The sequence below is a fragment of the Pristiophorus japonicus genome, chromosome 7 (assembly GCF_044704955.1).
Source record: "Pristiophorus japonicus isolate sPriJap1 chromosome 7, sPriJap1.hap1, whole genome shotgun sequence".
In the NCBI taxonomy this organism is placed as follows: domain Eukaryota; kingdom Metazoa; phylum Chordata; class Chondrichthyes; family Pristiophoridae; genus Pristiophorus; species Pristiophorus japonicus.
This window is the reverse complement of record NC_091983.1, coordinates 87903058-87918994: the sequence shown is the minus strand read 5'-3', so window position 1 is coordinate 87918994 and position 15937 is coordinate 87903058. Positions and strand designations below refer to the sequence as shown.

The 15937-nt window shown below is 38.7% G+C and overlaps 1 protein-coding gene across 3 annotated transcripts in view; it reads left to right on the top strand.

Moving 5' to 3' along the window:
* Window positions 1-11418, top strand: part of agbl5 (AGBL carboxypeptidase 5) — a 209381-nt gene extending 197963 nt beyond the window's left edge. For 2 of the 3 annotated variants that reach the window (XM_070885110.1, XM_070885109.1), the window contains 2 exons: window positions 1070-1188; window positions 1801-2042. In XM_070885110.1, the coding sequence (XP_070741211.1) occupies window positions 1070-1188; window positions 1801-1902 (221 nt within the window). In that variant the 3' untranslated portion in view covers window positions 1903-2042. Of the gene's footprint in view, window positions 1-1069; window positions 1189-1800; window positions 2043-2716; window positions 2807-6828 lie in introns of those variants that run through there. The other variant, XM_070885111.1, reaches the window with a different exon arrangement.
* The last annotated feature ends 4519 nt before the right edge of the window (window positions 11419-15937 follow it).

Sequence of the window (15937 nt, the reverse complement as noted above, 5' to 3'; positions counted from 1 at the left end):
AGATTCACGACCCTCTGAGAGAAGTTGTGCCTCCTCTGATATGGGCGCCCCCTTATTCTGAAACTATGTCCCCTAGTTCCAGATTCCCCCATGAGGGAAACATCCTCTCAGCATCTACTCTGTCAAGCCCCCTCAGTATCTTATATGTTTCAATAAGATCATCTCTCATTCTTCTAAACTCCAATGACTATAGGCCCAACCTGGTCTACCTATCCTCATAAAACAACCCATTCATCTCAGAAATCAGCCTAGTGAACATTCTCTGAACTGCCTCCAATGCAAGTATATCCCTCCCTAATTAAGGAGACCAAAACTGTATGCAGTACTCTCGGTGCAGTCTCACCAATGCCCTGTACAGTTGTAGCAAGACTTCCCTACTTTTATACTCCATCTCTCTTGCAATAAAGGCCAACATTCTATTTGCCTTCCTAAATGCTAACTTTTTGTCTATCCTTCTTTATGTGCCCCATTTAGACATTCTTCTAAATGGGGCACATGGTTGGATGTCTTATTAGTTCCACTATGCTTTCAATTCCTTTCTATATGGAGAAACGTAAATATCTGATTTTAGGATCCAGGCATAGAAATTATGATGTCAGCAGCATAAACTGTGCATTGCAACCCATTTGCAACACCTACAATTCAAATAAAAACATGTCTCCAGAATGAACCATGCAGTGAAAAATGTGGAACTCTAATTTCTTCATGTATTCAGTTATGTTTGTCTAGTTAATGGTGATTGCACTTCAACATAATTCATTTTATGTTAAGGTTCTTGAGACATTTTTGGAAATGTGATGAGATGCTATATAAATTCAAGTCTCTTTGATAATTATTGAATTGTCAATAATTCCTTAAAAATGCAAACATTGGGAAGGTTGGTGGGATAGAGGAAGAATAAGTAAGTAGAACATTTTAAAGATTATTTTAACTGAATATTCATTTTTAAAGTTTTGGGATTCAAATATTGAAGTCACAGTTTGAAATATAAATATTTACACACCAGATTATTCCTAATTTGACCTGAGATAAGAGTGGTAAATAATCGGTGTATTCTCTTTCTTGACAGGTAGCATATTGGATTGTTCTGCAATGACCTTGACTCCATCAGTACTGAAATGTAGTACTCAAGACTCTGTATGCACCATTAATAGTGAAGCAGAAACTCAACTGGATATCTCTGCGAAGGTACTTGCACAATTGGCAAAGATCATAATAGCTTTTGTCCAGCATAAGACAATGCTGAAACTCTCTGCAGTAGCACAGTTAAGCTGTTTGTTTCACAATCCTATGGTGGCAGGTTTATTCTTCCAATCAACTGGAAATGTATCAGCCAAGTGCATAATTAGCTTTCAGTTTAGGGTACCCAGTACTTCACTTACTGAAAAGTAAATTGACAATTTTTATGCATCATGCTGCAATAAATGTTATCTTCTATCTACCAAACACAGCAACACATCTTTCAAAAACTAAAATCATCCTAACCCTTCGAAAGATTTCACTGTAATTAAAAATCAAATTTGAATTGAACAGGTATCACCAAATTTATTCTTGCTGCACCATTCCTTGTTTCTTATTTGTTTCTTTTACATTTAATCATAAGATGCTTTCCAAAACAATATTAAGTTTAAAAAATGGGTAGTGTTTTTATTTATAGTGGGTGTGCTTTTCCTTTAAAGCTATTTATGAAGCAGTGCAAGTTGGGTTTCCAAGGTATTGCTCCACCCAATGAAAGGGGATTGATTTATACCATTTTATCCCCTCCACTTCTGAAGCTAGTGTGCCTTGCTGGTTCCAAAGGTACCGCAAGTGGTCATTGATCATGTGAGCCCAGATCGTGTGGTTTGTGGGATATTCTCAGGCATCCTTGGGGCGAAGGGCATAGACCTGCAAAACTGGTAATTTTTGTCACCATTTTCCATCAGGTAAATGTGCAATAAGAACCATTTTATAACCATATCTTAGTTTCTAACTATTAGTATGACTCCCACAGCATTATTCATGGTGTATCAGGTGATGAGGCATTTTATGACAACTGGAATGAGGCACAACTCAGCATGCTGGTGGTGAATATATAGAAGGCACTTTTAATTATATAGATGGTAAAACTTTCTCTAACATTCATTTTAAAAATCAAACTCAATTTGATATATTTAAAGTGACGATTAGACCCCAAGTTATAAGTTAATTGGAAAATGGCTGTTTTATTTTAAGTATTATACTGTACAAGTATTATACATCAAGTCGACAAAACAACAAGTAACAAAAAGAAGCATAATACAATTAGAGAGAAGTGTGTAATATACTGGCTTTTGACCTTTTTACTACACTGAAGTAGTATCTTGAATATGTAGGATTTTGATGAGTATTTTGTTGCAATATTTTGCTTATAATTTAGACATATTTTAAGAAAAATCTAAAGTGTGTTCACCATTCCTTTCCCCCTCCCCCCCCCCCCCCCAGATATTCAGTTTCTGTAATCTAAGTATACTCCAACTCCTAGAATGTCCTCAGTGTCCATAGATTTTAAACACTCATTGTATAGGAGTGCAATGGATTGAAACAGTGATTGAACACTGAAGCAAATGAAGAAAACGGCACAGCAGTATATTTAATGAATTTCAAATTTTACATGAGTTTCAATGATTGAAGAAAATTATTAGAATAGTTCTGATTATTATTGTTTCCATAATAATTTTTGTACCTTTTTCAACAGCTTTCATTGACAACTGGAACAGAGCAGATGCCCACCTATAGACAGATATTTTCATTTTGCACTGATGGCTGATAGCATAATTATATTTCGGTTTGTATTGAGATCTTTTATTGCATGTATTTTAGGTCTGCCTGAATTGTGTGTATGTCCAGTGTCAATTTACCTGTAACTTTTATCAGCGTGTTGAAGTTGATGTATGGGCATGCTGCTTCTAGCTCAAAGCTAGCATTGTGTCTCAATATGCCTTCACTGTAATGTTAGTGGTTCCCTATTCTCATGGGCTCATAAGCTAGGGTATTTTGTACGGCACTATTGGTCCAAACAGTACCTTTTTACATGATGGTTTAAAAATACTTTTACCAACTCTTAACATTGATTCTCAAACTTTTCATCAGAGATGGATTGCTTAAGAAACTGACCACACTTAGATCACTTGTGTCCCAAATAATCGAAGAAGTAATAGAGCCAATTTTGCTGGCCCTTGTTCCCTGCCCAACAACGCAACGCCCCCCCCCCCCCCCCCCAACCCGAGTAACTGTCACTTCCCAAGACACAAAGGCCAGGAAATGGGGGCGATGAGCCAGATCACAGGGTCTCTGCCCGTAATGATCCCTCAAGATTTCTCGAAGTATTGAAAATAGAATTGGTGAGCAAGAAGTACAAATTTTTATGGGGGTATGATGATATAGCAGTAACAAAGTTTAGGCTAGGCCAGGACTAAGAGCTGAACATTCCTGATTACAAAATATTCAGGAGGGATAGGGTAGGAAGAAAAGGAGGCAGAGAGATGCTAATATTCAAAGATAGCATTGCAACAATATAAAGTAGGGTTGATACCAAATCTGAATCTTTTTGGTTAGGGAATAAGATGGGAACTGTTACTCCACTGGGTGTATATTGTGGACCACCAAATAATAGAAAGGAGATGAAGGAAGAGATATATGGACAAATTAGAGAAAAATGCAGTTACAATGGGGTATAAGAACATTAACAATAGGAGCAGGAGTAGACCATACGGCCCCTCGAGCCTGATCCACCATTCAATAAAATCATGGCTGAACTTTTACATCAACTCCACTTTCCAGCCCTATCCCCATATCCCTTGATTCTCTTAATGCCCAAAAATCTATCAATCTCAGTCGTGAATATACTCATCGACTGAGCATCCACAATGTTGGTGGAGGGGGTAGAAGGGCTTTAGTTGTCCAAAAATAGACAGGGGTAAAGGTAAAAGATGTGGTAAAGAGGAGGGGTTCCTACAGTGACTCGAGGAATGCTTTTTCGATCAGTATGTTTTTAGTTTAGCATGGAAAGAGGCAGTGCTGGATTTACTTTTAAGAAATGAATTGGGCAAGTAGGCAATATGAGGCATGAGAAGTATCTAGGAAACAGTGACACTAGCATAATTAAATTACATATAAAAATTGAAAAGGTGAGCAGTTAAAACAAAGGTATTTGAATGAAGAAAGCCAATTTCAATAAGATAGAAAGAGAACTAACCTAAATAAATTGAAAAGAAAAATTGGAAGATGAAACCACGTACAAACAATGGGAAACGTTCAAACAGGAGGTGATTAGGATACTGACTGGACATATCGCAAAAGAAGAAAAGGTGGTGCAGCAAAAGCTGGAGTTCCTTAACTGAACAGTTAAATTAATCTTTTCTTTTAAAAAAATGAGACGTATAACAAATCTAGGGCTAATAATACAAAAGAAAATCAAATGCAATTTGACGGGGGAAAAAAGAGTTTTATCAGCTAAGAGGCAATAAATGAAAGACAGACAGGCAACTTAAAAATAAATAGTAAAGGAGTTTGTAATCTCAAAAAAATAAAAGAATAGTTAAAGAAAGTATGCAGCTGATTAGATATGAAAACGGAAATCTTATGAAGGAATGGTGTAGATACTTTCTGAATACTTTGCCTCAGTCCACAGAAGAGTGTGGTAATGGGAATGAAAGGGTACATGGGGTGCAGGTGGAGTAATTAGGTAGGATAAGTGTAGATCAGGAAGAAGAATTGAAAAAAATCATTACATTACTCAAAATGAAAAAGGCCATGAAGCCACCTATCCTGGAATGCTGAGTGAAGTCAGAGAGGAAATAGCAGAAGTTCCAGCCTACATGTGACTGCTGTTTTATGCCACATGGTTGACCCGCAGGGCAGCTAGGGATGGGCAATAAATGCTGCTTTGCTGGTGTTGCCCAAATCCCAAGAACAAAAAAGGCACCCTTGAATACAGTGGATTTGAGAGGATTTTATACCTCTGTTCCAAAATGGAGAAAACTATAAACTAGGTAACTGTAGACCTATCATCAGCAGAGTTTTTTGAGAAAGTAATAGAGTGCATTGATGAAGAAAATGCAATAGACATCGTATAAATGGATTTTGCAAAGATATTTGATATGGTGCTGCATGAGAGGCTTGTTGATTGCATTAAAGCACGGAGTTAAAGGGAATATGGCAGCATGGATTGGAAATTAGTTGAAGTAATAGTGATTAATAGATTTTTTTTAGACTGGAGGGGTGTGAACAATGGTGTTCTCTCGGGATCAGTGTTGAGACCATTGTTCTTCTCAAATACACATCATTTCTGTGGGGGTTCTTCCAATTGTCTGCTGTAACTTTGGCGGAAACCTGAGAAAACGGTGTTTATGTTGATTCTTCCAAATACTGCCAAAGTTACAGTCGGAGATTAGGGAATCCCTATGGAAATTCAATACCAATATATGTGAATGGGCTGAACTTGGTTATAGAGGGTGCAATATCAACATTTGCAGGTGACACAAAATGTGTTAACGGTAAAGTGGACTGTAAGTTACTTCAGGGAGACAAAGACTAATTAGTATATTGGGCAGATGTCTAATTCAATTTTATATGGAGAATCGTGAGGTCTTACATTTTGGGAGGAAAAATGAGGGAGCATTTATACCAAATGGTAAAACTGTAAGGGGAGTAGAGAGATTTAGGGGTTCAGATACACAAATCTTCTCAAATGAGAGGACATTTTGTTAAAGCATACGGGATCCTAGGTTTTATTAATAGGGGCACTAAATAAAAACACAAAGTGGTAATGCTAAACCTATACAAATCATTAGTTAGGCTGCAGTTGAAATATCATGTCTAATTTTGGGTGTCTTTCTTTAGGAAGCACACCAAAGTTATGGAGAACATGTGGAAGAGATCCATTAAGATGCAACTAAAGATAAGAAATTGGATCTTATCTTTAGAACAAAGAATTTTAAGAGAGATCTGATAAAGATGTTCAATAATATTCCAGTGGAAAATCTAAGTCATGAAGTCCTACAGAAAACAGTGCTGGAAACAGAATCCATAACAGCTTTTAAATGAAATTAGATAAATATTTGAAGAATAAAACTTTTACAAGAATATAAAGAAACGGTGAAGCATAGCTCTTTCAGAGAAGTGGCACAAATGTGATGGGCTGAATGGCCGCCTCAGCTATAAAGTTTTATAATTCTGTAAGGTTGAATCCACACTTGAAAGCATTTATTTATATTTTAAAACATGAATGTTCTGCTATATCATGCAGAAAAACCTTAGTATGCATTCTTGAAAATGGCAAATGGTGCTAATGATTACATTGGAGTTGCTGCAAATTGACTTGTGCTTTCCTTCACACAACTGATATATTATCAGAGCATGCACTGTCATTTATGAAACTTAATTACATTTTAAGAAAAGTTGTAATTTGTGAAGTCAGCACATTGTGGTTTCCAAGATTGTGCATGATTTCTACTAGCCAAATTAATAACCATGTCAGATGAGTCGAAGTTCCACAAAATACACATTTAGAAATGATATGAAGTCCAAACACAGAGACAGCAGTGTTACACACTAGCACCCGCACTAAACTTTTTAATACTGGGACATTTTTGATTACAATGACATTTCCATTTCAGTGTAATTTGGGATGCTTATTTAAGATTTATCATAAGGGTGGATTTTGTTGTGATTGTTGGCACATATAGTTTGTTTCTGGACATAAAAGATAAAATCAAATGTTCTGACACTAATCGCACAAGCAATTTGAAATAAGCTTAATGATGTCTGTGGTGCACTGTCTGATTTATTTTTTTCTCTGCCCCACAGAATCCTTGGTAAAAGTCAGGTAAAATGACTTGGACCCAGTCATTTTCCTTATCATAACCCACTCAATGATGATAAACAGCACTGTCTTCTGCCTATCCTACAGGCTCATGGGTTATGAAGACCAGTGTTAATCTAATTTATTTTTCACTAAACCAATTTTCATCATCACTTTACAACTCTCAGTTCTGAAGTCTGCCTGCAGCTTAAAATTGTGAACGTCACGCTTGGAAACCAATTAATGCAAACCTGGATTAGCAATAGAGATGAGCAGATCAGTATCTGAACTGAGCTATAATAAAGTAAGGTTCTGTGGAACCCCTTCTGGGAACATCCTGTGGCACATAAGATAGCCCCTATGATAATTTGTTGCAGTTAAGTAAATACCATTAAATGCATGTGTCACCATCTTAATTGGCTGTAAATGTCCTATATGACTGATTTCTAAAGGATATAAAACTTGATCCACTGGGATTCATAGGACTGAGTCTGTTTCATTACCACAGCAAGAGATCATGAAGAATTTATTTGGATCATACCTAGCTATACTATACCTGGCTACAAAAATTCTAATCTATAATCATTCCAATGGGCTGCAGCATTTCTTACTGTCTGCCCTTTTTGCAGTTGATTAATCCAGTACCAGCATTGGCGAGGATCTGTGCCTACAAAGCAGCAACTCCTGCCGAAAATGTACTTCTGAACCAGTACTTTTTTTACATTATAATGCTACAATTCAGTTGCAAATGCTCCTTTTAGGCAGCCTTTCTGCAACAAAATACCTATTTATTGATGTGCTACACAAGTGCCTACTGGAACATATAGAATCATAAATGTTCCAGCACAGAAACAGCCCGTTTGGCCCGTCAATTTAGCACTGGTGTTTCAGTTTTTAGAAATTGACAGAGAAACTAAATAATCGTTACATAGGAATTCATAACCTGTTTGACCTTGATTATGGAGACATATTATCCAGTTTTTGTTTTCTAGAAGCTGAATCTTTGACTCCTTTACACCACCTATATTATTTAGAACTGTTTGAATGTTTGGCTCATTCCTACTTTAGAAATCACTACAGACATAGTTCCTGTTACCTTTAAAATTTGCATTTGACAAGTTTCTGTCATTTGAACATTTTCCGAATATATTTTTGAATCCAGAAATGGAGCACTTTTGCAGAGTGAAAATACCGTTCTTGATGAGTATGTAAACATAGTAACTTCGAAAGTGAGCTTTTATACAAATTGTTAGACATTCTGTAATATTTTGTGAATCTAGAGTAATGTGATTGTGGAAATGGTTATAATGTAATGTATGTGGGGGTACTGTATATCCAAGTTTAAAAACATTTTGGTTATTTGTATTATGCAGTCATTAAGATGTGTCACTTCCATTTTTCATCAATAGACCAGTCAATGTAAACTTTAATTGTGCAAATGACATTCACTTGAATCCCTAAATTATCACTCGGAAATCATTCTCCATAACAAATGATTAATAACTATTCCACTATCAGTTGCAGTAATAATAGTATTGGTCTTTGTACTGGTTTGTGAGTTTTCCCATAAATAGAGTGAGACATAGTTCAAGATCTGGGTAAAACTCAGGCATTTTTGATTGATTCTCACCCCTCTTCCCCCATTTGTGTTTTTAAAATGATAATCATTTGGTTTACTTTGCACAATTAAAGATCTCTGGATACAAAGTTGCTGTTGTCACACTTACATTTTTATAATGACATCTCCCTCTCAGTGTACGATATCTGGCAGGAACTTTAGGCAACTGATTTTCTATCTTTGTTTTTCTTTGTAAGAATATGTTTGTACCTTTCTAGCAATATTTTAACATTTTGCAGAGCAGTTCAAAATAAAACTCATTTTTTTACTTTGTAAAATGAGTACTGGGAAACAGAGTTGAGCAATGGAAATCAAACTCACTATTTTAAGTGATCTTTTCTCTCTCCCTGGCACCATACCTCTTCGATGGATAATTTACACATGCTTTAAAGGTGTATTTCATAAAGTCCTTGGCAACTTTCCTTTTGGTCTGGGGAGGGAAACCAGCCAGTTGAACTCTACAGCGTTTCTATGTTGATGTCACATGCAGTTCACGTGTTTAGAAACCAGATGCAAAGGGATTTCCATGGTGTCTAAGTGATGTCCTGTTGTAGATTACATTATTCACAAGCATGGTACATCTGTAGGTAACATTTTTCTATTAAAACCTACCACAAGTTGACAATTTCCACTTTGAGCATAACTGAATATAAAAATGGGTCACAAGTCATCACATGGGTTTTGGGTTTCTTTTGAAAATCTGGACTCCTTTAGATTTACATTCTCTAGGTGTCTAACTGGCTAAGAGAAAAAGGTTGGAGAAAGATCACCAGTTTATCCAGCTGCAGCATAGGTACCATTAGTCATGTTAATTGTTGGAGTACTTGCAAATGGACATTTTGACTCAATAAACTAAATTTTTCCTATCTTAATGTGCAGAATTGTGATAAATTTCCATGGACAGGCATTTCTTCAGGGCACAACTATTTTGATATTTTTAAACTATAGATGTTCCTCAGTGAAACGAGAATTTGACAAAGTAATGTTCTGATCAGTGGATCATTTTCCCTCCATGAACTAAATGTTAGATTAAAATGGAAACTGAACACACACGTACAAAAAAAATATAACTAACCAGGAGAAAATTAATTTGCACAGCAGTTGAAATATTTGGAATGGGATATTATCTAGATATGGTGATTTATCGCTGTATCTGTGATTTACAAAGATAAAAGCAGGTTTAATATATGCTATTTAATAAACTATAAGTATTGCAAGAACTTAATGCTTAAATAAAATGCACACCATATTATGTATGATCCAAGGCAAATTCACAAAGATGAAACAATATTATTGAAATATTATGCAGCAACAGCAAGTCGAATGCTAACAGACATTGTTGCACTTTATATTACACCATTGAGGTCATCCATCCACACTCTAATTCTGTTTTGGTAGTAACTCAGTTATGTACCATTTTAGTAAGATCCCATTTGTCTCCTTGAAGTACCTAATCAAGATTAGCCATCTGATGTAGTACTAACTACTCTTTTACAAAAAAAGGGGACATAAAAAAAATCTTATAGTCAGAACAATGAATACCCTTTTTTTTGACTGACAGTCATAAAATCATCAATTATTTTCTATTATTACGTAAATGGTAAATGAAAGATGCTGCAGAGATTAGGATGTATGTGTGTACCAAAGATCCTAATGGCCAATACAAGGACACTTGTAGGTTGTATAAATCTGAAGAAGCAGGATGAAAGAGGGCTATAGCTCTTCATTTATGTGGTCCTGCTCGGGAATTATTCGACCAGGAAAAAGGTCAGTTAAGCTTAAATTCTTGTCTAAATTGTTTTCGTGGCATCTAAACTGTTACTAGTATATGAACGAGAAATTCACTTATTCACAAAGCTGCCCTCCCCACCTTAAAACCCTGCACATGGTATGACGAAATCCTCCACTATTTTGGAGTCTGGTACATGGCTATTTGTCCAGCTGATATTTGTGACTAAGTATTACAACTTGGGTGAGAATAAAGTCTCTGATTTAAACCAGGTGCATTGTAAAAAGCAACATTGAAATGATAGAAAAACATATGGTTGGGAATTTTCAACAATCTTTTCCAATCTATTATTCAAATCTAAATGACCCAGGCTGCAAAATGCACTAAACATCTCATGATCACAATGTGTGTAAAATAAAATGATTGCACCATTTTACTGGATGGGAATCAGCTGTGCCTGTGCTACTGGTGAGTTGTGTGAATTCACACCCTGCTGTGAATTCTGATGCAAATATGATGAAGGGGAAATGAAGATGACTAAAGTAATGGTCTGCATTTCTATACCAGCACGGTCTACAGTGAGTTATTTTGGAGTAGCTTTATTCCAAAACTAGGGTACTTTATATTTTGGAGTAGATTGTCTACTTGAAATGTAGAGTCAAGTTCAAAAAATTTCAAATTACCTACCTTCCAAGTACATTAAGACAAAAGATTATAGTGTTTGCATAATTTTACTAAACAAACTCACTTCATTTTTCATCTGTAGAATAAGATGGCATTTTAGAGCCTCATGTGTTTAGGTTTTATTTATGAAAATAAATCACCAGGAATTTTTTGGCGTTTCTTTTGTACTTTGTTTAAAATATATATATATGGCAAGGGTTTGAAAACGAGGTTACACAGTTGAAACATAAACAGCGTGCACATCAACAGTATTCTTATTCTCTGTTACCGTGTGAGGGTGTCAAATGCAAATGTATTATTTTAAGGCATAAAGAGAAACATAGGTTTCTGGGAAATTGGAAGCAGCTATTCCGGTTCAAATTGATGGATGGGTTTTTTAATCAGAGTATAAAACATAAAAGAGTGGAATTGGGAAAAAATAATCGCTGTGAAGGAGATTTACATCGGGAAAAATGGACAATGTAGAAATAGATGTTTTTAAAAATGTTTTATTAAAAATCAATTTTGTGTGCAAAAAAATTCTTCGTATTTTGTCTAAAATGTTGTAAGCTTTGTACATTTTGTTATGGTAAAAATATCTTTTTAATAAAAATTTCTTGAATCCTGTACATTGAATCTGCTATTAACTTCATGACCATTGAGTCTGTTGCTTACTTTGAACTAACCAATTTTCTTCTTCCACTTGAATGTTCAAGTCTTTTGTTTTCTCCTTTTTAATTGGTTAATTTCTACTTTTCATTTAACTGTCGTATTATGAGAAACCTTTCTCCCCAATCACATGCCAGCAAAACATTCGAAGATACAGATGCCATGACAGTTTCCCATCCTTCTCACTATGGAACAACAAAATCCACTCCATTCCCTTCGCCCTCTACCAAAGAGTTTGTGCACCACTACCCCTGGCTTCTGAACATCTAAACTCTCGTGACTCCCCTCCATCCCCATGCTAAACGAAGTGTATTTGACGACATGATCTTTTAATGCAACCACTTGTGGGATTACAGTACCCAAATGATTGTGCAAGGCCAGCTGAATCTAGGGCCCCAATATTTGTGGAGAGGGTGGGGGGGGGGGGGGGAGCATGGTATCAGAGGTGTGGGGGAAGGGGGTAGACTTGGAGAGCTGGGGGATGCCAAGCTCCTGCCAAATTTAACAGTAAGAGCTCACAATTTTCTTCCATTTCCCACCCAACAGCCAACCAAATTAACCGTTGAAGGTGGGCCCTGGCAATTGTGGCTTGAGTTCAGGGATCAGGGCTTGTGGGATGGTGGTGGGGAGCCCAGCAATGGTGAGGGAGAGATTGGGGCTGGAGGAAAGTGAGGGGGAGGGAGGTCACCAATTATGGCAGTGAGGAGAGGCCACAATCGTCAGAAGGGAGGCTGAAGGCTTCTTTGAGGGGCCGAGGGAAGCACTGCTGCTCCTCCTGGCCTAGAAGGAGTGCTATAAAAAGTGACCTGCTGGTATCGGCAGCAATCGCTTCTATTTTACTGCCAGGTTTCCCAAGCCCTGGGAAACCCAGCCGGTAATATTTAAATTTAAATCAGGCTCCCACCTGCACTGTGGATGCCTGATTTAAATAATGATAAAGTATCCGAGATGGGTTACACGCACACAATCCACCGGCATAAAAATAGCTGCAGGTGCATACACGGCGGGTTGGGGATGCGTTTCTTGATTTTTAAAAAATCTTTAACCTCCCACCTCCGGCCCTCTCCCGCACATCATGGGAAGGTTAATGTCGAGGTCTTGATGTTTGGTAGCCCTCCTGATGCCTCTAAGAACGAACTGGCTTGTCGTCTCCCTCCACATGGGCAAGCGCATCACCTGGCTCGAGGCATGAGAACAATTTTTAAGAGCCTCAGTACTGTTCGCTACTCTCAGACTAAATTTGCTGCCCTTCTGATATTTTGTGTTTTTGATTTCTCTTTTATTTGTTGTCAAGTTGTGCTGCACCTTGGCTGGTTGCTAGCTTGCTATGCTTCCCCGGTTTTCCCCTCAATTACACAATAGCACAAAGCATATTTGGCTAACTTGCACAAAGCATCAGGAGTCAGTCGAGCTGATATATGAGGCTACTGTACTCTGTTTTATACACAATGGCAGATCTTACTCATGATTTCAGGCCTTGAATGATCAGTTTAACACTTTGGACAGACAAGTCTGGGGAAAGAGCAGGGAGTGGGATTAATTGGAGAGTCTATCGAAGTGACAGCACAGGCACGATGGATCGAATGGCCTCCTTCAGTGCTGTATCATTCCAGGATTCTATGAAGTGGACATTACACTTGTGGGAGGATAAAAGTCAGATGAAATTGGAAAAATAATATGGGGAGAAGAAAGGTCCCACTCATTCTCTGTCTGGAGGTGGGGGATGGGGTGGAAAACTGAGCGCTTCAAACTGCCATGTTGAGTTGCAAAGAAGGTCCAAGGATTAACTGAACACTGGGATACGTGCAAGGCACCTCCTTCTTGGTATAATACATTACATAAAGAAAAGATGTGAACAAAAACACTCTGAGATCGATGCAGGGAAGACATAATTCTCTCTAATTGAATCATCTGCAATCACTTCTTTCACACTGAGCAAGATGACACCTCCACACCAGGAACAGTCAGATGAATTAAATGTCAGTATCCAGAGTGCAGTGGGATCACTGGAGCAAGACTCAATACATGGGACTGGGGATGACAGAAGGACTTCCTCTGGACTTGATGGCTTGCATGTCCACAAGGCCTCTGAGCCCCTCCCCAGACTTCCGATTCCCCCATGAGCCTGCCCCTCCCCACTCCCCCCAACCCCAGGCCTCCTCGCTGCCCGGCTCCTCCGGCCCCTAATCTTTTTTGGATACCCCCCTACGATCCTCCTCCAGCCACCCCTGGCTTCCGATCTTCTTGCCACCCCTACCACCCTCCCTCCTCTCTGTGGCCTAGTGCCACAAACCTACTTGTTGCCCGGAGCCAGCCTCTCAATCTGGCTGGGTAAGGGTGGGAAACCAAAGTTTCCCATTCACATCAGACCCTGGCAATAAATTCGGCAAATCCTGCAGGAAACCGCCTTGGAGCCATCCTGCCTGGCTCCCAACCGACCTTCCCCATTAAAATTCAGCCCTCAGATCGCAAAGCAGGAAGTAAAAAATCAGGAAATATAAATTAGATTTAAATCATTGTACAGAAAACAAAACAAAACAAAAGATTGGGCCATAAACATGGGATTAAGGAAGAAACATTGGATAGAAAAACACAAACTTAAAAAATATATATATTTTAACTTTTTTTAAATCTGCAATATTAATTTTCTTCTGAAGGAATAAGACTCCACACTAGTAAAATTAAATCTTCAGGGCCAGAGAGGTTGTTCAGCAGCATACATCATTTATTACGCCGTTAAAAACACAGTTACCACAAAATTCAAAGGGCTAGACTTTCCACTTCACATCACCCATATATTGCCCAAAATGGCCTCTCATACCCATTTTGACAAAAAAGTAGAAATTCAGGCTGGATCATCGCCGAAAAATTATCCCCCTGACTTTTGGCTCACATCACCGAGCTGATCGCCGAGGTGATTGCCCGCACATCGCCCAGTCTAACTTTTGGCACATCGCTGGCACATCGCCAGACTGATCACTCGCCAACAACATTGCTGGGAAATAGTTGCTTTTCCCGGGCTTTACTCACAGAGCTTGGCATTCTGGACGGCATTTTGAATATCGGAGGAAAGGAGGGAGGCTGCAAAAACAAGAGTGCTCGAATAATTTGTGAGTTATAAATGTATTTGAAACATATATCCAGTCAAATTTAAACTTATATTACTTGTTATAATTATATTTTCATTTATTTTTGTAGAAAGGTCAGTTTAGTCATAGAAAAGGCATTTATATAAACAGTGAAAGAATGGGGGCTACATCTTCTCTGCCATTACTTGTAAGTGCAGAACTGCTGGCATCTGAGCTTGAGTTAAGTGAAGGGTTAAGTGAAGGAGTCAATCGTAGAGGTCGCAGACTAATGCATGGACGTATGAGAAGACATTACAGCCAAAGAACTTACAAGGAAAAGCAATCTTACCTGAACTTGTCTGATAACATGTGCCTTTGGAGGTTGCATTTCCGAAAGGAGGTCATCAATGAGATTTGTCAGCTCATCAAGGGGGATCTGCAGCCTGCCAGCACCATCAGGACCGCACTGTCCGTTGAGGTAAAGGTTACTGCGGCACTATCCTTCTATGCATCGGGCTCCTTTCAGGCTTCAGCCGGCAACATCTGCCATATCTCTCAACACGGCACACACTGCTCCATTCGACAGGTGACTCAAGCCATTTATGCTCACAGGATGGACTTTATAAACTTCCCTATGACCAGGGAGGCATAAACCGGGAGGTGCTTTGGGGTTCTCGAGAATAGCAAACTTCCCCAAGGTGCAGGGAGCAATATACTGCACGCACATTGCCCTGAAATCAACTTTACAGAATGCGGAGGTGTTTCGTAACTGAAAGAGATTTCACTCACTAAATGTGCAGCTCTTTGTCAACCACAACTAAATTATCATGGCAGTTAAAGCTAATTTTCCAGGCAGCATCCATGATGCACACATCCTGCGTGAGAGCGCTGTCTCTGACCTGTTTGCCAATCAGCCACTGGGTCACAGTTGGATGCTGGGGGATAAAGGGTGTTGCTTTGCCAGCTGGCTCATGATCCCCTCCGTAACCCTGTTACTGAGGCCGAGAAGCGTTAAATTGCTACACGCAACATTGTCGAAAAGGTAATTGGAGTCCTAAAGCAGCGCTTCAGATGCCTGGACCACTCTGGAGGCAGCCTACAGTACCACCCTGACCAGGTCGCTGAGTTTATTGTGGTGTGCTGCATGTTACATAGCCTGGCGATAAGGAGAGGACAACATTTGCCAGATGGGGCTGCCGGTCCACCTCAAGAAGGAGTGGAGGTGGAAGAGGTAGATGACGAGGAGGAGCAGGAGGAGGAGGAGCAGGAGGAGGCCGATGAACACCTTGGGGAGGACATTCAAACTGGCGATGAATCCATGCCCCACCATCCACAAGACTGCAAAAACCCCATGGGAGTTACGCGGC